The following is a 20,882-nucleotide window of genomic DNA, read 5'->3' as shown; positions in this document are numbered from 1 at the left end:
TTTCATTGTCCGTAAGTATGTCTTCATCTGGCCCAGGGGCTGGTGATTTAAAGGAATCAATATTCAAAATGAACTCGTCTAAGTCATCAATGCAATTAGAATCAGATGGTTTTAAAAGGTGGTTTACAGATGCAACTCTGTATGCAGCTCGAAATTGTTGAGGGTTTGGGTGATCCCTGTTACCTCCTTTTTGTCTTATGGAACCAAAGTAATTTTCAACAAAATCTTGGCTTATTCTTCCAGTTAATAAAAACGTAAAACCATAATTTTCTTTTAAATCTTTCCACAGGAGTAACAAAGATTGAATCGAAAGTTTCCACCCTTCGATGCATGGCAGGGTTTTGTATCTGCAGTTTTGTGGTTTCCATGTATTGAACCATTCCAATTTATCCTTCAACATTTGTACATGAATTGTTGTCTCGCTCATTGCTCTCTTACACAGGGTTTCAAGGTTGAGGGTCCTGCTATTGAACAAATCAAATAAATCATTCATATGTAAGAGGAACTCTGCGGTGTACGTGCTTTGTAGCGTTAATTCTCCCAACCCCAATGAGCAAGCAGTTTGGATACAGTTAGCAACGCTTCTACTAAATACTTGGGCTGCTAGACTAACTTCCATATTAGAGAATGCTGGTAATTTAATGTGTTTTTGTTTCAATTTGTGTGCACTTCGAAACTTTCCTATTTCTTGATCCAAGTCAAAAAATATCTCTAGATCTCTCCATGAAACCACATTTCCCTCCACCATAATTGGATATTTTTTGAAATTATTTCGAGCACTTTTCAAAAGATGTGGAGGATCAAAGAAGAAATAAATTTTCTCATTATCAATTTCAATGTAAGGCTTTTCCACAGTGACACCCAAATTTTTAAACAGATTTTGGTTTCCTGTTCCTTGGTCGCACACTACAGCTTTGACAATGAGTCCAATATTTTTTAGGTGTGATATGCATTCTTTAAGCAAAAGTTCCAAAGTTTGACCAGGGCACGCATCTTTGGTGAGGAAGTACCCAATTGGTTGCTTCCATTTGAGCTTTATGCCTTTAACCATAAAGACAAGGGTCTGATTAGCGTATTGCTTCGACCTTCCATAGGACCCATAATCTACGAAACCTTCAATGATGTCATTTTCATGGTCATAGGTGAGTTTTTCTTTTATACTCATTTCATCAAAGGAAACTATAACTACTTTTTCTATTTTGAAACTTCATTTTTAAGGCCTCTAAGGTTTTGTGATCAAAACCCGGAGCAATTTTCATTCGTGCTAACCATTTCTCCAAAGTTCGTTTTGTCGGGAGACATAAAACTGCTTGCCACATTCTATATGCTTGGGGGCTGTGGTAGAAAAGGGAAAGCGCCCATTTCTTCAGCATAGTTGAGTACCTTCTTCCTTTTTTACTTCTCTGTCTCAGTTTCAACTCTGAATCAAAAAGTTCTTTACCAAAACTAGATAAAAATCTTGTGGCATTAGAAACATCACAAACTGTAGCACTGTTCACTAGTTTTTCTTTTAAGCTTTTCAATTTATGTTGCATTCTTTGAATTTTTTATTTCTGCCTATTAATGGTTTTTTGCATTCTTAACTCTTGTTTTGATTTCAGCCCTGTAACTTGGACAGCTTTATTTTCGCTTTGCTTTTTTTCTGTTAAACCCACTTCAGCTTCTGCTCCTACATCTGTTAATACTGATGTAATAATTTAAAATATGTTAACAAGTAATTGCATTGAAGAGAAATAAATGTATATCACCATATACGCTGTCTTTATTTTGAACATGGGTTTTTTTTAAGTGCTCTCTTCGAATGTGTTTAGAAGATGGTGACAATTGCGTGTTTAATTCTAAAGTTCTTTTACCATTGTGATTAACAACTAAAGTAATGTAATTTATTAAAATTATTTTTTATTGAGATAGACAGTTTCGAATTTAAATTACCATTTTCGGAATTTTCGCATGAAATACTGTTGGACAAAGAGTAATTATGTTCATCTAGAACATTCAATGTGTTTTCCTCTGAAACTGGTTGTGATGCGTTTTTGACCAACGCGCTTTCTTCCAACCCATGTTCATATGTCGCGTATGGATATGCTATGCATTTTAGTATATTAATTGTCAGTAAATTTTGTAAACAACATTAAGAGCACTTAGATGTTTTTCTTTACCTTCACTAACTGTACTGGAAAATGAGTAGTGTTCATAAAATATTGTTGGCACAGCTGATGGTATTAGACTATTTTTAGTTTTAATATTCATGAAACTATTGTCAGTGAAATGATTAGAGCAAAGCCTGTGGTTAAAGTGTAGGTATTCCGTTGTTTTATTTGTCAGTTTCTCATTTTTTACATTATTCAACCATGATAGGGAACTGAAATTTCAATAAGAAAGTTAAAGTAAGAATAAACCTATGTAAAAAACGCGTATTCACCGTTCTTTTTCCCTTGGAAACTTGAAAAATGATAATCGAGAATTCTTATTTTTGGTATTTGAACAATTTACGGCGGAACAAAATGGTCCAGGCATATTTATAACATTTATAAACTAATTAAAATGTAAATTACCAACTAATCAATTTTTGCGTCGTCCTAAACTGAATATTGAATCGCGCGCTAGGACTGGCAGAGACTCTTGCAGCGCCATCAAACGTTCGGATCCCATGGGCATTTTCGCGGAAAAAAATAAATACGGATTTTTGAACGAGAGACGCCTCTCAGTAGCGAAGCGACTTTACCCTCTCTGACAATATGGTTCAAGGAAGAATATTGTTTGCCAGATTTAAGGCTGTGTCCGGGTTTTGGGGTAGTTTTTTTGGGAGCAAATATCTCTGAAACGAAGCACTTTAGGACCCATGTTTATTTGAAATTTTTTACTCATAAAAGACCCATAGAATGCATATAGAAAGTTTCGGTACTCTTATCCGTAACACCCTGTATAGTAAAGCCCAAGAACCGCGCCAACAGCTTCGATAAGGTCACCACCTGACAAATGATTGTTTATAATATATCCATCCATGGACAACATGAATAATTTTCCATCTCTAAGTTCACCTATAAAAAAGCATGATTATGAAAAGAAAACACTTAAACGGTTTCACTTTTCTTCAGGGCATTGCAGAAGGTTTCTGGGGGCCGGGGCAAAAGTGACTTGTGGGCCTCTCGATATGCATCCCCCTCCCCTTTGACCTTTCTTGGTCTAGAGCTCCTGGCCCTTCTGTCTCTCGTGGGCTCTTTTAGCCGGGTCCAGGAGAGTCCCCCCCCCCCTGCACGGCCTTGTTTATCTTACCAGCTACTGCAAGACATGGATGTGGTGGAAATATCTGAACGATTTCTTCAGTAGCTGTCCCTGGCTGTAAATGATAAAACGTAACAAAACGGGGATGTTAAAAAGAGCCAAAGGAGTTGGCTAACTTATCATACAAATTAGAACTCCATTATCACTGCACCGCCCGACTGTCTTTTCAGAAACAGAGAGCATTAGCTCTGTCAGAATGGCTCTCTTTCATAATACGCCCAGCGCGCAACGCCGAACGCACAAGTAATCGAAGTTGGCCGTGTGCCGTTACGGAATTGGTACGGCGACGGCGGCGGGAGACAACGTGACGGCCGTAGTAGGCTTACTCGAGATGAAAAGAGACAAACAGTGCTATCATAAATAGTGTTAAATACTCATATTGATAAAGCTAGAGCTAACCAAAACATTGGTTTTAGCACTAATGAACGCTAACGAGTTACAAGATTTTAGCTCAAACTCAGCTCGAACCCAGGTACGGGATTTCTTTGCGAATGCCATAAAATACTACAACGCCACTGATTGGACTACAGGACTCTTAGGCAGCTAAGACCGCTACTGTTAATTTAAATATTTAGTGTTATGTAGCTTAGCTATAGCTAAAGGCTAGAATTGAGTTACGGCGCCGTATAGCACGTCAATCAATTCACAAGGAAAAGTTAGTACACTTGAGCCCATCAACAGGTAAAGTTACCACCATTCAAATGTAGTATAAAGGTGTATTTAAAGAAAGCAACGTCACTGTTTCGAATTATTTGAATAGAGCGGATCTATAGGTACCCGAAACCATCATCGGAAATATAACGTTATTCTGGTCAATTTCACGGGGTCCCTTACGCAGTTCCCTGAACTCACAGGTAGGGTAGTTTTTACGCTAGACGCATGGACTAATTAAAGTAGATAGGAAGTATACTTTAATTAGTACTTACTAATTAATACTTATTACTTTCATTTTTTTTATTTAACACCTATTGTTGAGCCTCGCATTGTAAATGGAAGTATGTTCTAACCATCAGCTTGTTTTGTTACCTCCCTTTAAGTATGTACAGGACCGTAGCTTGGCAGGGGCTGTAAAAAATAAAAATGTACTTTTTCGATAAGCGATTTAAGCAGGTATCGCTTATATTGCGGGCTCCAAATTTGCAGTCTCCCGGGGCGCAGTTTTTAAATTTATACATTTAATAATTTTTTGCCAGATGTTCGGTATTATATTATAAACAATATTAAATAAGATATAAACTAAATTATTTTTTTTAAATACACGTTTTATGGTGTTTTTGTTGAAACTTTAAATAAATCTTATTAAAATAGGGAATTGGCAACATGACGTAGGTGCTTTTCCATTGAAAAAATATACCAGCATGGCGGACATAGCCAAAGAAACGGCGTGACGTCATGCTGCCTAGTCCCTATTGGGCTTAAACCTAAATCAGTGAGAAAAAAATCACCGAATTAAGTGACTCTAGGCCTAATATATTTACACATAGCCGAGACTTTAATAAATTATTATTTCTTGCCTGTTGCTCTTAAGTTAGTTTGCTAAACATCTATTCCTAGTTATTATCAGTATATCCTTAATAAAAATAGCCTTATTTTATTTATGAAAGAAAACCAATTAAAATACATTTACCAAAATATACCGTTGAATAAAGATGTGTGTATCCTCTCCGCACGTGGTACTACAATCAGTGATGCCAGGTCGCGAAAATGGAAATTAATTTTAGAACCTTTAAATTTCCCTTTTTGAACTAAAGTTTCCCTAGTTTTCAAAACACAAAGATCAATGATATTTGCGTAAAACAATTACTTGGGACGTTGGAAAAGAAAAATAACAAATGTCCTAAAGAAAATAATACTTTTATTTTCATCTCGCAATGAATAAAAACGAAGAACAATTTTACCAGTATAAATATTACAGTTTAAAAATACATTAATTTTTCATTGCACATGAGTGTTGACGGACAAATATACACAAATATATTTTCTATTTTAACAAAAATCACAGTTTATCTCTCATAATACGTCAATTTAAAGAAGGTGTGCCATTTTTCATGTAACCTTTGAATATAATAATATCCCTAGATTTAGATAGTTCTTGATCAGATTTCTCTTTTCCCTTTTTACCGTTTAAAGGTTTAAAATTTTCCCTAGATGATGGAAAATTTCCCTCAATCTGGCATCACTGACTACAATGTAGAGTCCGACGCTGCCGTTATACACGCCGCCGTGCCGGTTTTTTTACCATTTTACGACGCGCCGCCGCCGAAATGATTCTTTGTCGGTGCGCCGCGCCGCCGCCGCCGCCGAAGTTTTTTGATGCGTCGCCGTTCATTTTCCTATTTTACTCCAATACCAACTTCCCAAGAAACTCAAGTGACTGCTTTTAAAATTTCTATTGAACTTGATGACTTACAAAATACAATAATAATGTTTCAACAATTATATATTTTATCAATGTACTGTTCTCGTAACGGCGGCGCTAAAGTAGCAAAGCAGAGTAAATAAAGACTGAGATCTGGTGAATAGTGGGTAAGCCCCATTTTCAATCATGATTTTTCCGAACAAAAATCACGCTTTTGCATCAAAACCAACCGCAAGAAGTTTCTCTATCGGATTTTTTGTCACGAGAAGCTGATATCTAAATGGATTTGATATACCCTAGGCTTATTTTGAAATAAAAGCGCGTTAAAAAAGCAAAAGCGAAAAGCCTGAAATTTATCGTAATTGAAAACGGGGCTTAAGACTCCAGGACCCTAGTCACCTAAACCTCGGTCACAGTTACACCTCGAAATCGCTACACACTGGTTTACAACTCGTTCACACATTCCAGAAACCGCTGTTAAGCGATTTGAAGCGCTTTCGAGGTCTATACGTATAGACGTGGCTCTAGTTACTTGAAATCCCGACAGCAGCCGGCAGCCCGGCACGCGATGCCGGATTTTTTCCGCTACGTTTAATTATAAAACGTTGTCTATTAAACTTTACCAAGCTTCGGAATCTGAGGTTTAATCACGTTCATATGTTAAACTCTAACGCGCTTCGAATCGCTTTGAAGCAGTTTCTGGCCAATGTGAACGCGCTTTAAAGCGGTTTCGAGGTGTAAGTGTGACCGAGGGTTATAATTATAATTTTAGTATAAAAATTTATACTAAAGTTATAATTATTATTATAATTATTCGTATTTTAATTGGGAATATTTTGAATTGTTGAATATATTTAAAAAATAGCTGTTGGGGTGTAATATAATTTTAGGTAACGCCGATAAACGCCGCCGCTGCCACTTGAAAAACACTAGCGCCCCCGCCGACTAGTCGAAATCTCGGTAACGCCGCCGCCGCCGCCTCCACCGGACTCTACTACAATGGAAAACCGAGTTTTTCGTTAGTTTATAATATACAGGGTCTTTTTTTTTGCTCGGAAAAGTGTTTTTTTTCAAAAACTATTTGTAGTACCGATTTCAAATTTGGAAGGTCAATTCTCTATACCGGGGGACATCAGTTTGAGAAATTTGAGCGTTTTCGGTAATGTTTTTCACCAATTTTGAAAAATTATTTTTCGACCACTAGGTGCGAGATAAAAAATTTCTATTATAAAGTTGTAGGCCGTCATCGAAAACCCTTAAAAATTGTTCACTCGACGAAAAACAATTTATTTATCAGTGAAAATTCGAGCTTGAAAAATTTACAAGTTGGTGAAGCCAAATTACGATTGTTTGAAACGATAATTGAAACCGAATTACCTAATCCAGTTGAAACTTTGGTTAAAAAAACGACCGAATTTAAAAAACACGAGGCTATAGGTCAATCCTAAACATGCATTGGGTATTTAAAGGAAAACTTTGGGAGATTATTATCAGTGTTTGATAATATTTCGAACAATGCCTCGTTATTCAGTAGCTGAGCGTACCGAGATAGTTGCCATTTACTATGGAGAAGCAGCGCAAAACCTTAGAAGAGTGACTGAAATCTTCGCAGAAAGACATCCAAATGGAGCACCATCTGTAAATACAGTAAGACGAGCAATTCACGATTTCAATCAATTTGGTAACTTGCAACCTAGGTTTCGCGGATTGGGTCAACCGGATTTAGACTTCGAGAACAATGTACTCGCGTACTTTGTGGCATATCCTCGTCACAGTTGCGCTAACGCCGCCGCTGATTTGGGTTGTTCTGCAAATCGTGTGTGGAAAATTCTTCGTAAGAATCGCTATCACCCATTCAGAGCTACGCTCCACCAAGGACTAATTGACGGAGACCATCAAAGACGTTATGAATTTAGCAACTGGTTACTAAATGCTGTCCAAGAAGATAGACAATTTTTGCGCCATGTTTTGTTCTCCGACGAAGCGTCATTTTCTAGAGATGGGCCCTTTAATCATCAAAACAGCCATCTTTGGTCTGACATCAACCCACATTGGGGTTTTGAATATCATCACCAGGTTCAATTTGAACGGGTCAATGTTTGGGTTGGACTTGTTGGAAACCGTTTGATTGGTCCCTTTTTCCTGCCGACGAACCTCAACGGCCAAAGGTATTTACATTTTCTACAGAACGAACTGAGTGACGCAATCGACGACCTTCCATTGGCTGAAAGACGTCAGTTATGGTTTCAGCAAGATGGCGCCCCTCCGCATTTTTCCCGGCAAGTAACTGAGCACCTCAACAACGAGTTTCCTGAAAGGTGGATAGGGAGAAATGGTCCAGTGCATTGGCCAGCAAGGTCACCTGACCTAACACCGCTGGATTATTTTCTCTGGGGATTCGTTGAAGCAAAGGTATACGCCACGCCCATTGAAACTAGGGAGGAACTCATTAGACGAATAATCAGTGCTTGCCGAGACGTCACACCAGAAATGGTAGAGAAAGCGTTTGAGAACTTAATTGTCCGCGCACAAACCTGTGTTGCAGCCAATGGTGATATTATTGAAAATGTTTTGTAAAAATTTATGTGAATAAAATATCTGCATTTAAAAACCAAACGTGTACATTTTTTCAAGTGTGAAAACTCTACTACGTTTGTTCCCTTTTCAATTATCGTTTCAAACAATCGTAATTTGGCTTCACCAACTTGTAAATTTTTCAAGCTCGAATTTTCACTGATAAATAAGTTGTTTTTCGTCGAGTGAACAATTTTTAAGGGTTTTCGATGACGGCCTACAACTTTATAATAGAAATTTTTTATCTCGCACCTAGTGGTCGAAAAATAATTTTTCAAAATTGGTGAAAAACATTACCGAAAACGCTCAAATTTCTCAAACTGATGTCCCCCGGTATAGAGAATTGACCTTCCAAATTTGAAATCGGTACTATAAATAGTTTTTGAAAAAAAACACTTTTCCGAGCAAAAAAAAAGACCCTGTATACAAAAGTGTATCACTTCTTATTCTTCACATTCAAAATGTTTACTGAGAGCTAGTGGAAAAAGAGCTTGGTTTCCGATAGTGCGCCTCATAAAGTATTTGTCTTTACGCGCTTAAATCGTGATGACGTCAATCTTTGAATGGCTTATAGTAAAATATTTCCCTAAGAGACAAACTTATTAAAGAAAAATATAAACTTTCGTTAAAACTATCTAGCTTCCGGTCCGCTGTCTCGAGCAAAAAACCTACTAAACAGTGGTGGCGTAAGGTTCGCTCTTCCAAGGGGCTACAAACTATCGAGGAAAAAACATCACAAGCGTTCGTTTAGACTTGAAAACACGATCAGTGTATGTGTGAGGGGGAATACATTGTACACCTGAACCCACCCTCTATTCCGCCGTCGATGCTACTAAAGGTCAAATTTCGAAAATTAGTATTTTTTTAAATTACCGTATAAATGAGAATTGTAATCTACAGTGGCGCCGGCTCACTTTTATCAACGGGAGGGGGGGGATGTTATAAATTTGTATGGTTGCTATGGTAAACTCGCCCGCTTCGCTCGCTCGGAAATATTTCCTTCAGGACATAGCTCATGAAAGGTGGAGGGATACTTTTCCGTTTCCCCTCTCCCTCCGGGCGCCCATGGTAACCTTTGAGAAAATATAAACCCTAAAACAATCTTCGATGGAATATACAATGAATTACCAGAAAATACTTAAGTATCCCGATTACACGCTCTTGGTATACATCCGATCTCTATTCGTCACATAATTAATGGGGTCATTCCACGTGAAATCGAATCATGCAACCATGGTTCGGCCGATTCTAATGAAATTTCAAACTTGTAAACTAGGAACAAAATCATCAACAAATCTGAATTGTTAGCAGAAAATATCAAGTGGTTGTGAAAATAGGGCTATTTCATGATATGCTACTTTTTAAAAGTGGTTGAGAGTGGATTTTGGTATCCCAAACCGAGAATGTATTGATTTATATCTAGGAAGAATGTCTATGTCGATACTTTTTTTTAGCGTTTCTCTCAATCCACTAGTTGGTCCCCCCAGTACGCTCCGCCGATTAAAATATATCGAAAATTCCCGGTATTCCATTGGCTCGGTAATATTTACGTCACTCAACGTGATGGAATCAAATGTTTTGTCTAGCCCTCCGCATGCGACGGGGGTAAGGCGATCAACCTTCCCTTCTTACCCCTCTTTAACGTTCCATTTCCTTCCACTTTTCACACTTTTAGCGAATGAATTGACATTTATATTTGACTAAAACTAATATATATGTTGTTCATAAAACCAAACATTTCGGGGGGGGGGCATGTGCCCTTTGCCCCACTCCCACTAAACCACTGTTCTGTAACTTTTCTGGTAAATGAAACTTAAAACGTTTGCGATAGAACCATTATAAGAAATAATCCTTATTTGCATCTTTTGACCAATTCTGTTAAACACTACTGTTTATGTAATCATAACTTAATTTACAACTTCAGCAACCTAAAGTACTTTGACTTATACGGTATGGTGATGTTTTTATCGGGAACGCTTATATTAATGTTTTTTAAACAGTAAGGGTGCTTTCGAATTTACATTTTTGTAATGCATAAACGACGTCAACGCAAAGTATATTATATTTAACGGCATGGTGATGTTGTATTCGGAAAACCTCAAATTGCTGTGTTTAAAACAGTAGGATTGCCGCCGATTTTATATTTTTTTACCGTTTTAATAACATTAATATTGTTTTCCAAAGAAAACGTGTAAATACTGTTTACCTAGCCATAACTTCCTGTTTACAAAACATCAATGAAAAATATTTCTTAATAACAGTAACAACTTGTAATTGAAAAAGCACGGTGCTGTCATACGCAAAAAACAACTAGGTACTGTTTCATAAACAGCCCTGCCGCTGTGAAATTTACAGTTAGTTCCGAGAGTGTTGAGCGCAGCAGCCCGTATCTATGATCCTATAGGATTTATGGCTCCATATACCATAAGGGTAAAAATTCTTTTCCAAGAGCTATGGAAGGAAGGAGTAGATTGGGATTCTAAAATTCTGGAAAACATATCTCAATTATGGAGAAACTGGAGCTCCCAACTAGTCAATTTACCGGAAATTCAAGTACCGAGACACTATTTCAACTTGGCAGAAGAAAATAACATAAAAGAAAGGCAACTTCACTCGAGCGTATCCGACTTTGGAAGCGTCGCCTACGTAAGGTACATTCTCGGAGATGGAACAATTGGCACGTCCTTCGTGTCGTCGAAGGCAAGGGTCACTCCTACGAAACCGATATCCCTCCCGAGACTAGAGCTCTTAGGGGCTTTGACAGGTGCAAGACTAAGCGATCGACGGCGCCACGTATTGAAGATAGAGACGGGTAACATATTCCTCTGGACCGATTCAACCGTCACATATTCTTGGATCAAAAAACATCCTCGAGACTTGATAACGTTCGTAGCAAACCGAGTTGCCGAAATCCAACGCCTAACGGAGCCACAAGCCTGGAATCATTGCAGAGGGTCCGAAAACCCAGCCGATTTCCTCACCAGGGGATTAAGCGTACTCCAATTAAAAGAAAAGCGAGAGTGGTGGGAAGGCCCTTCCTGGTTGTGACTACCTCAAGAGAAATGGCCGAGGACAAACCCAAAGAGAAAAGACTGTGAGGAGGCCATAGGAACAGGAATAAAATCCAAAGCGAAGGTTATATCCGTAAACGTGTGTAATGCCGAGAAGCCCCCCAGCGCTATCGTTAAATTAGAAAATTACAGCGAACTTGGAAGAGTTCTGAGAGTTACGGCTTTGCTTAGGAGATTTCGGCACAATTGCAAGAATCCGAAGGAAAAATAGTAGAACCTTTAACCGCGGAAGAGCTAGATTCAGCGGAAGAATATTGGACGAAAACGGTTCAAGAATAAATTCACCAATTAAAAGGGAAAGAACCTATAAAAACGGCCTCAGTCGCTGAACTAGACCCTTTCCTCTATTCCAAGGGAGTCTTGAGAATTGGAGGAAGACTTCAGAAATCACCATTTTCTATTGACATCAAACATCCTATTCTCCTACCATATCGACACAGATACTCCGAACTACAAACCAAAGATGCCCATCAGAAAGTTCTACACAACGGCGCGTCAGAAACCTTGATTCAGCTGAGAGATAAGTACTGGATAATTAAAGGGTGGCAGTTGGCAAAAAACTGAGTTTCTCGATGTTGGGTTTGCAGGAGGTGGAAAGTTAAACACTGCGTTCCGAAGACAGCGCCATTACCCAGCGATAGAGTGACGGAATCCAAGGCTTTTGAAGTCATTGGTATAGACTTCTGCGGACCTATACTAGTAAGAGAAGGCAAGGAGACACGGAAGACATACACCTTACTAAGCTATTCACCTCGAGTTAGTCTGTAACTTAACGGCTGAAAATTTCCTGTTAGCATTCAGGAGGTTCATTTCAAGAAGAGGAATTCCCTCAGTTATCTATTCGGATAACGCTAAAACGTTTAAAAGAGCGGAAAAGGAGTTGGAAACGTTGTGGAGGTGCATCAAGGACGAAAGGGTGAAAACTTTCTTCGCCGATCATCGTGTAAAATGGAAATACATAGTAGAACGCGCACCAGGGTGCGGATGATTCTACGAAAGATTGGTTCAGTGCGTGAAGCTTCCGCTCAAGAAGGTCGTCGGTCGAGCGCTTCTGAGGTACGAAGAAATAATGACCATTCTCGCGAAAATCGAAGCGGTATTAAACTCGCGACCGCTTTCTTACACGCATTCGGATCCAGACAGTCCTACTCCCTTGACTCCGGGTCATTTTCTGATAGGTGGACGAATCACCAACCTACCTCCGGGTGTACCAGTCGACGTCACTACCGTTCCCAAGCCAGAAGACCTTAGGCGCAGATTGCGTTACGCGCAAACTCTACTGAAACACTACTGGAATCGGTGGGAAAAGGAGTACATTCTTCAACTTCAGGCCATTCATAAATTAAAATCGCTCCATACAAAAAATCCAATCGCGGCTGGAGATGTCGTGCTGTTAGACGACGAACGCCTGCCAAGGCAAATGTGGAAACTCGCGCGCGTTATGAACATTAGTGTGGTTCGCGACGGAATTGTTCGGTCGTGTGAACTCAAACTAGGATCGGCGGAATCGTGAGAAGATCAGTCAATCAAGTGTGCAAGTTTGAAATCCAGTAAAAAAAAACACTCCATTTGAGAATGAACTATTACAACGAGTTCATAGTGGGGAGTCTGTCATAAACTGACCGTAGATGGCAGTAGCCATGCCAATTTAAATTTAATCCTTTCGAGAAGCGAGGGGAACCACTCAACAACCCCCCTTTCTTCTCGAAGAAAAAAACAGTTCTAGAATTCACACGGGAGAGAGGGATGTATGTTCTTAAAGGGAATATAACCTCAGGTATTTGGTGTGGAACACCAACGCTTGCAGCTCTAGCCGCTCTTGCCTTTGACTTTAAAAATGTTTGGCGCCACTGTACAGGGACATTTGAAAAATTGAAGGGGTCTTCCGTAAAGGTTGCTTTGCAGGTTATATTCCCTTTAATTCTTAAAATAAAGTTCTCGTTAGTTTTACCTTGCAAAGTTAATCGATTTCGTGCACACAATAAAATTTCAGTCTAATAAATAATTGCTCTCCCAAAACGAGTTAAAACAAATATTGACAGTTGCGCAAAATAAGATACAAAGTATATTTTACTTATTCAAAAACGTTTTCAGTGGAAAATAATTAAATAAATATTAAACAATTAAATAAATATTAAATAAATAAATATTAAACAATTAAATAAATATTAAATAAATAAATATTAAACAATTAAATAAATATTAAATAAATAAATATTAAACAATTAAATAAATATTAAATAAATAAATATTAAACAATTAAATAAATATTAAATAAATAAATATTGAATAATTAAATAAATATTAAATAATTAAATAAATATTAAATAATTAAATAAATATTAAATAAATATTAAATAATTAAATAAATATTAAATAAATATTAAATAATTAAATAAATATTAAATAATTAAATAAATATTAAATAATTAAATAAATATTAAATAATTAAATAAATATTAAATAATTAAATAAATATTAAATAATTAAATAAATATTAAATAATTAAATAAATATTAAATAATTAAATAAATATTAAATAATTAAATAAATATTAAATAATTAAATAAATATTAAATAATTAAATAAATAATTAAATAAATATTAAATAATTAAATAAATATTAAATAATTAAATAAATATTAAATAATTAAATAAATATTAAATAATTAAATAAATATTAAATAATTAAATAAATATTAAATAATTAAATAAATATTAAATAATTAAATTACATTAAGTAATATTAAATCGTAATATTTTTATATTTGTTATTATGTAGAGCTGTTCGTTATATCATAAGTAACATACCTGTATGTTACACTTTATGTTATCCTATCGCGGATTTCTTTAATGATAGTTAGTTTCGCCGTTGACTATATTATATCGTCGCTAAGGTCTGCCAGCTAGATATAGATGCACGAAAAATCTCTACCACTATTTAGTTTTGAGTCTTACTGAAAATTGAAACGCTTTCAGAAAGAAATAACGTTGATTTCGGCCAAATCAACCCTTGACGATTTCTCACGGTAATATGATCTTCTCAACCGATAACTGTTGCTCTATTGACCTGTCAAACTTGCAACCTGTAAAACTATCAGAAAAACGATTATTTTTGCATGTTAAATCGTTGTTTATTCGTATAAAATGTTCGTAAATAAACAGTTAACCAAAGTTTTTATGATTAATCGAAATTTTGGCGGTTCATTTATTTGTTCCGCCGATCTCTCAGCTAGGAGAAACAAACACAGCACACCACACAAGTCGTGTATTTTGTTGTGTACAGTTTTCATTGGTTAGACGCTTCAGTACCTGCTGCCCTCGGAAGGGGAAAATTCGGAAATTGTCACAAAACTTCGTTAACGTGTTTAGAGGTTAGCAGCGTTCTCCTTGTGTTTGTTGCTCCTAGCTCTCAGTAATTACACGGGAATAAACGAACATAATATACTTTAATATTTAGTAAATTAATAACCCATCGGATCTCAGCTCTTTACATTTCTAGTTCACTCTTTAGGCGGAATTATATTCCACCAGGTTATTTCCTAGATCGTTAATATATATAAACACTGAGATGGTAACGCCATATATCCAAGTCTACAACATATATGCAGACTTGCAATTCCATCCTTTGACTTGAGACCAAACGTGTTTGGCCTTTAATCGAATTATAATAATTTTGCCAACGAAGAGGTAGGTACGTCTGACGAGTGTCCTGTTGAGAAACGTCCTATTTCGGCATAGTCCTGCAACAGACTGTCCTTAACCGATGTCTTTTAAGGTCATATTTTAGAATTTTTTTACTTTCGTTAAAATGGATAAGACTTTATGGAAATCCCTCGATATCTATTAAAAAATGCTTCCCTACTGCTTCTCAAAATGCTGCTCCCAAAGACTAAGAGGGCCTTTCCATAACTGCGTCACCATAGCGAGGCTATTATTTCAGATGGGTGATTTGGTGACTTACCGAGACCTGGGTAGTCTTCACCGATTTTAGGTCGATTCCCAAAAGTCAGTGGGTGAAAATGCCTTTCTTCCATCTTGTGAAGACTCGCTTCCTCTTCTTTCCCGCTCTCCCAACCTTAAGGAAAGATGACAGAACAGACGATGATATGCCTTAGGGAAGTCTTAACCAAGGGGAAGGAAGTTTTCACCCTCTGACTTTCGCCATCCACTTATTTACTATTCGTGAATCTGTTCTTTAAACCAGGAATGTGAAGCAGAATTCTCCAAGCTCAGTAATTCGAAATCTGGAAAATATTAATGGTTGTATAAAACAATTTCATTCGATGACGGAACAACGAGTTTAATTTTTTTTGTCACTAGGAGCGCTGTTGACATTCTTTGGATGAAGATTCTGCTTAATTACTAATTGCATAAACATGCGGTTAGTTATTAGACCTATCTGAGAGAAAGATAAAGCTCGAGTGTTAACAGGGTTGCCACAAAACTTTGAGATTCAAATTCCCTGACTGTTTTCTCGGACCAATTTAAGAGATTTTCTCTGACTTGTTAAGGTCAAAATATTTTATATTTTACTTTTATTAGAAGTTAATGAATTTTAATTGACTTATAATTAAGTAGAAAGTAGAGGTGAGTCCGGCGTAGTTTTTTTAAAACCCACCCGACCCAGGCCCAAACCCGAAATTTATTTCAAAAACCCGCCCGGTTAACCGGGTACCCGGTTCCGGCCCGAAAAAACCCGGTTCGGATTTTTCATATTGTAATGGTATATGTTAATCAGCGCTTAGCTGTGTATTACAAAGTAACGAAGGAATAGCATCACACAATTTTAATTTTAATGATTAATAATTGTCATGAATAAATGTCAAGTCTGACAGGGTTGATCCCTTTAATTCCGTGCGATGTGCAGTAAGTGTAAGGCCAGTGCTGGAAAAAACTCTTTCGTCACTTGCTTGCGACGCGGGTACTGCCAGAATTATCCTAGCAATTTTTTGTAACATTTTGAATTCGGTAGCATCCCGCCAAAATTTTATAATATCTAAGTTTGCATCTATTTCGTCATCTAAATCTAATATAGACGTTGAAAGAAATAAATGAATTGCGTTAAAAGTTGCTACACTTTCGAAAAACACATTTCTTAATGCGCAGCTTAAGGTACTGGTCCAATTCGTAGTCCCCATTTTCCTCAACGTCCGAGTCTTCGAACTCTTAAAATCGAGAAAGATTTGCTTTTTCTTTAGAGCGGCTTGTAGACATTATAGATATTTGCGTATCTGAGTGATCTTTAGTTTCATCCTCAAGTTCCTTTAATAATGATCTAAGTAACGTTGACGCTCTCTCTCTCGCGCGTGTTGATCTGCCAACTTTAGCTGCCGCTACCTAAAAGTATAATACCATTATACCAAGAATTTATTTATTTATTTATATTTAGAAAAAATGGTTATGTAGCGACAAAAGACGGGCACCTTGAACGCCTTACCCCACTTGCGTTCAGGGGGCGCAGCGATCGTCACCGGCGTTTGATTCCATCGCGTTGAGTGACGTAAATATTACCGAGTCAATGAAATACCAGGACTTTTTGATTTATTTTAAGCGACGGGGCGTACTGGGTGAGTGGAGGGAGCGAGACTGAGAATCTGGACTCCTTTAATTCTATTTTCTAGTGTTGTAAGTCGGAAAATTTTCCGGAAAATGACCGAGGTCTTTTTTCCGGAAAATTTTCCGTATTTTTCCGAAAAAAATTAAAAAGTTTTTATTCCATGATTAGTCTCTTATATTTTGTTTGCAAATTGAAATAAAGCGGTATTTTCGCCTCGTTTTTTCGAATCTGAAAGTAAAACTAAACCTCTAGACTAGTTTAAACTGATTAACAATGTAACGCTATTAATGTTTTGTAGTATGTTTACTGATATTAGACATTTTATATCGATAAAAAGTTAAAAACATTAAAAACCCTTAAAAGGTAATTTATGTTTCAAATTTTTATTTTTCCGATTTGCGGAAAATTTTCCGCAATTCGGAAACTTTTCTGGAAAATTTTCCGCATTTTATTTTTCCGGAAAATTAACATCCCTACTATTTTCCTTTACAATAAACGTATACTAGGATTGAATTGTTTTCCCACGGTCAAAGTTCCAAATATATTAATTGTATACACCTATATTTAGACTTTTTACCATGGGAAACTGGGTAGCTTATAAGCCGACCTTAGAGACTGGAGTGACTCACGCTTCCCGTCGTTTCGCACTTCGCACTTTGCAGTGAAATACGAAAACAAACTTCTAAATCTAGAATTGCGAAACCGCAACGGACTTTAAAAATATACCGGGCAATTTCAGGCTAAAGCCAAGTGAAAATCAGCCTTAACAGATCACCCTTTCAAATTCAAACTTAATTAGCAAATATTCAAAGAAAGAGCTTTATGAATGAGTCGGGTCTGGGCTTTTACAAAGAAAAACCCGAGCCCGACATAGTTGATACCCGCCCACACCGGAGCCGGCCCGATAAGCAACTTCAAAAACCCGCCCATTTCCGGCCCGACAACATTTTTACCCACCCGGCCCGAGCCCGGTTTAACCGGGCACTCGACTTACCTCTAGTAGAAAGGTTATTGCAATGTTGAAAAAATTAGCCAAATTTTCAAGGAAGTAAATGATAATCATATAATTTGTCATAGTTCTAGAGTAAAATTACCTTCAAAAAGGGTCAAGATAAAATTGAATCCCCTGACTTTCCCTGAATTTTTAATTTTTTTTAAATCCCCTGACCTTTTAGGCCCATTTTTAAATTCCCTGATTTCCCGGTTTTCCCTGATGTGTATGGCAACCCTGTGTTGTTACATTAGGCTGACTCGTTACTCGTTATTCGTTCAAGCTTTCTTGGTGTATTTCCATTATTAGATTACTACCAAAATGTATTTATTTGTACTTAGGGTAATGTTGAGACGCTTCTGAGCGTTGTTCCCAATCCAATCCTCCTTACGCTCGAAGAGTAATCTCCGCCCCCCCCCTCCAAAACAAATTAGCCCAGTATCTCATTGGTTCTCTAAAACTGACGTCTTCCGACGCGGATGAAGCGCACGCCGGTGAAGCATCGCCCCCCCCCCCAACTCATTACAACAATTATCCCTAATAAATAAGCACCTTCTTGGTTTTAATAAAGAGTAAAAAACTAATTTTTTTAAAAACGAAACTTTAAGATAAGCTTTGGTTTTTGCCCTCAGGTAATGGCTATGTGACATGGGGATTTGAAATGCAATTTCTGCTCCTTATTTTCAAAAGACTTTATACGCCGTTTATACTATCTCTGACGTCATTATCCCTGTGTCGATACTCAGCCTAAATTCTCCAGATCAATTTCGGAAATATTGCGAAAGTGAAAAAAGAAGCAAAGGCGCGTAAACATTTGTGGTAGTCGGTCGAGAGAGCGTGCGAGTACGAAAACGGATTAGACTCATTTATTTTCAAATCTAGCTTTGCTTAGGTTGCCCTAGTCCGTCTAGTTAATAAATATGGGTGACAGCGAGTCGGGAGACAATTACTTAATAACGAGAAACAAAGAACACGTCTCGCGTTTAGTCTGGACGATCGAAAACATTCTGCGCTTTCCGTCAGAAAACGGCAAGTACATCGAAAGTCCCCCTATCTCAACTACTTGCGCGTCTTGCGGTATAAAATGGGTTGTGAAAGTGTGGCCTCGAGGCGACAACGAGGATTCTTCCAATTATCTCAGCCTGAGGGTTTCGTTGATCGAAATATCCGACGACGTCCTTCTACCATTGGCTCTCATCGACTTGGCGGTTATTGGTAAAGATGGTAAGAAGGTGAAAATATTCTGCAACCGCAACGTGGACTTCGTGGGCGTCGATTTACTGAAACGAGGATTCGGATGGGGCAAGCTCTTGAAGATGGCGGAGCTGCGAGACAAACAAGCGGATTGGCTGCCCAACGGACATCTCACTCTGGAGACCGTGATCACCTCCCATTTCAAGCTAAAGCGTGACGTGGAATGCTTTATCCCGATCAGTACCTTCGCAGAATCCCAAAGGGCGCTGTGGTCAACCATGGTGAAGAAACTATACCAGGAAGAACTCTGCTCGGATGTGGTACTGAAATCGTCCGATCGATATTTTAAGTGCCACAAGAACATACTGTCGGCCAGGTCCAAGTACTTCCAGGCCATGTTCGAGCATCCGATGAGAGAAAGAGAGGAAAGCCAAGTGGACCTAAGCCACGAAATGAACGGCGAAGAGTTGAAAGACCTGTTGGATTTCATCTACTTGGGTACGAAACCTACTAACTTAAGAAACACTTGTCGCAAACTCTATCGAATATCCGACATGTATGGCTTGGACGACCTGAAGCGTCTGAGCGAAGAGACACTGACCGAACACATAAACGCTGACAATGCGCTGGATCTGCTTCTATTCGCCGAAGAACATGGTTCCCGGAAATTGAAAAAAGCGGCAGCCTACTGCGTGGCGAAAAGCGTGGATTTCCATTAACCATGCTCAATTTTTATGACGAAATTTAAACTCTTTGGACTTATCTTCGTGTTTTTAATGTTCCGTGTGATTTTTATTTGATATTGTAATAAACCCAATTTTTGGCTTAGCTTTATATATTGTTGTGATGTAAATTTCCTTTCCTGTCCACTGAAACATTTCCTATCGTGACGTGGACGCACAAACTATAAGACTGGGGTTCGTAATGGACGATATTTCGTAAAAAGCAATCTCGATCTTGAAAATAGCGCTCCCGAACTTCAAATTCTTTATCTCAAAAATGGTCTTGAACTCGTATAGTCAAAAATATCAACAATATTTAGGGCAATCATGACCTTGAGAGTGGTTTTTTGATTTCCTTGTCTAAAACATATCGTGATGCAAATAAGATAATTGGACAAAAATTATCAACCATAGTCAGTCTATGCGTTAGCCTAACACGTTTTATTTTTGTGCTTAACCTTTTTCTTATTAGACATGTAAAGGCTTTTTAATGAAGGCTGAAGCAATTAATTAAAAATTATTTGCGTAACTAGTTTTCTTCTACGAAACATTATACTGCGGATACTATCATAAGTTTATAATTGTAACGTGGCATAAGTGTGTCTGTTCAATATCTTCCACACCATCCATTTCATGGACTTCAGACTAAGTCACGCTTTTTAATGAGGGAGCGCAGGTCATGTCGTTTTTTATTTGCGAATTTTACTGTTCAAAGGAGTGTCTTTTTACGTCACTTTAAACATAACAATCAGTAAATAAATCGATGAACTGACACACTTAAAGAACGTTAATATAGATTTATTGTAGTCTTCATCGTCCCATTAGTGAGATTTTCGGATTTAGTTGACTTTTTAGTTTTGAAGGAAGAGTTTAGGAGCTGAGACATTCAAGGCGGTCTAAATTACTATTTTTTCACACCGAGACCATACAATCCAGAACTTGAGATATGTTTGAAATAAATAATTATTTACAATTTAAATAAATGTAGCTTTAAATACGATTTGAAACGCTTCAGCTTTGTTCCTCGTCCTTAACGTATTAATTGAGTATTATTATTCAACATAGTCCAGTAGCGGCCCAAGCGAGAAGTTCATAAACTGCTAGGTTTTCGTCTGCTAAAATGGCG

At 37.5% G+C, this 20,882-nt stretch overlaps 2 protein-coding genes across 2 annotated transcripts in view; both read left to right on the top strand.

The window, feature by feature from the left end:
- The window catches only part of LOC149957523 (uncharacterized), a 34,964-nt gene extending 16,373 nt beyond the window's left edge, over positions 1–18,591 (top strand). The window contains exon 4 of the mRNA XM_090167070.1: positions 18,473–18,591. Coding sequence (XP_090023196.1) covers positions 18,473–18,591 — 119 coding nt within the window. The remainder of the gene's footprint in view (positions 1–18,472) is intronic.
- Positions 18,592–18,620: 29 nt separating this feature from the next.
- On the top strand, positions 18,621–19,868 carry LOC149957522 (speckle-type POZ protein-like). The gene has a single exon (XM_090165601.1). It carries the CDS (start codon positions 18,761–18,763, stop codon positions 19,751–19,753), a length of 993 nt encoding a protein of 330 aa, XP_090021727.1. The 5' UTR covers positions 18,621–18,760; the 3' UTR covers positions 19,754–19,868.
- The last annotated feature ends 1,014 nt before the right edge of the window (positions 19,869–20,882 follow it).

The sequence above is a fragment of the Leiobunum rupestre genome, chromosome 2 (assembly GCF_980474605.1).
Source record: "Leiobunum rupestre chromosome 2, qqLeiRupe1.1.hap1, whole genome shotgun sequence".
NCBI classification, from domain to species: Eukaryota; Metazoa; Arthropoda; class Arachnida; order Opiliones; family Sclerosomatidae; genus Leiobunum; species Leiobunum rupestre.
This window is presented reverse-complemented; position numbering and strand designations above follow the sequence as displayed.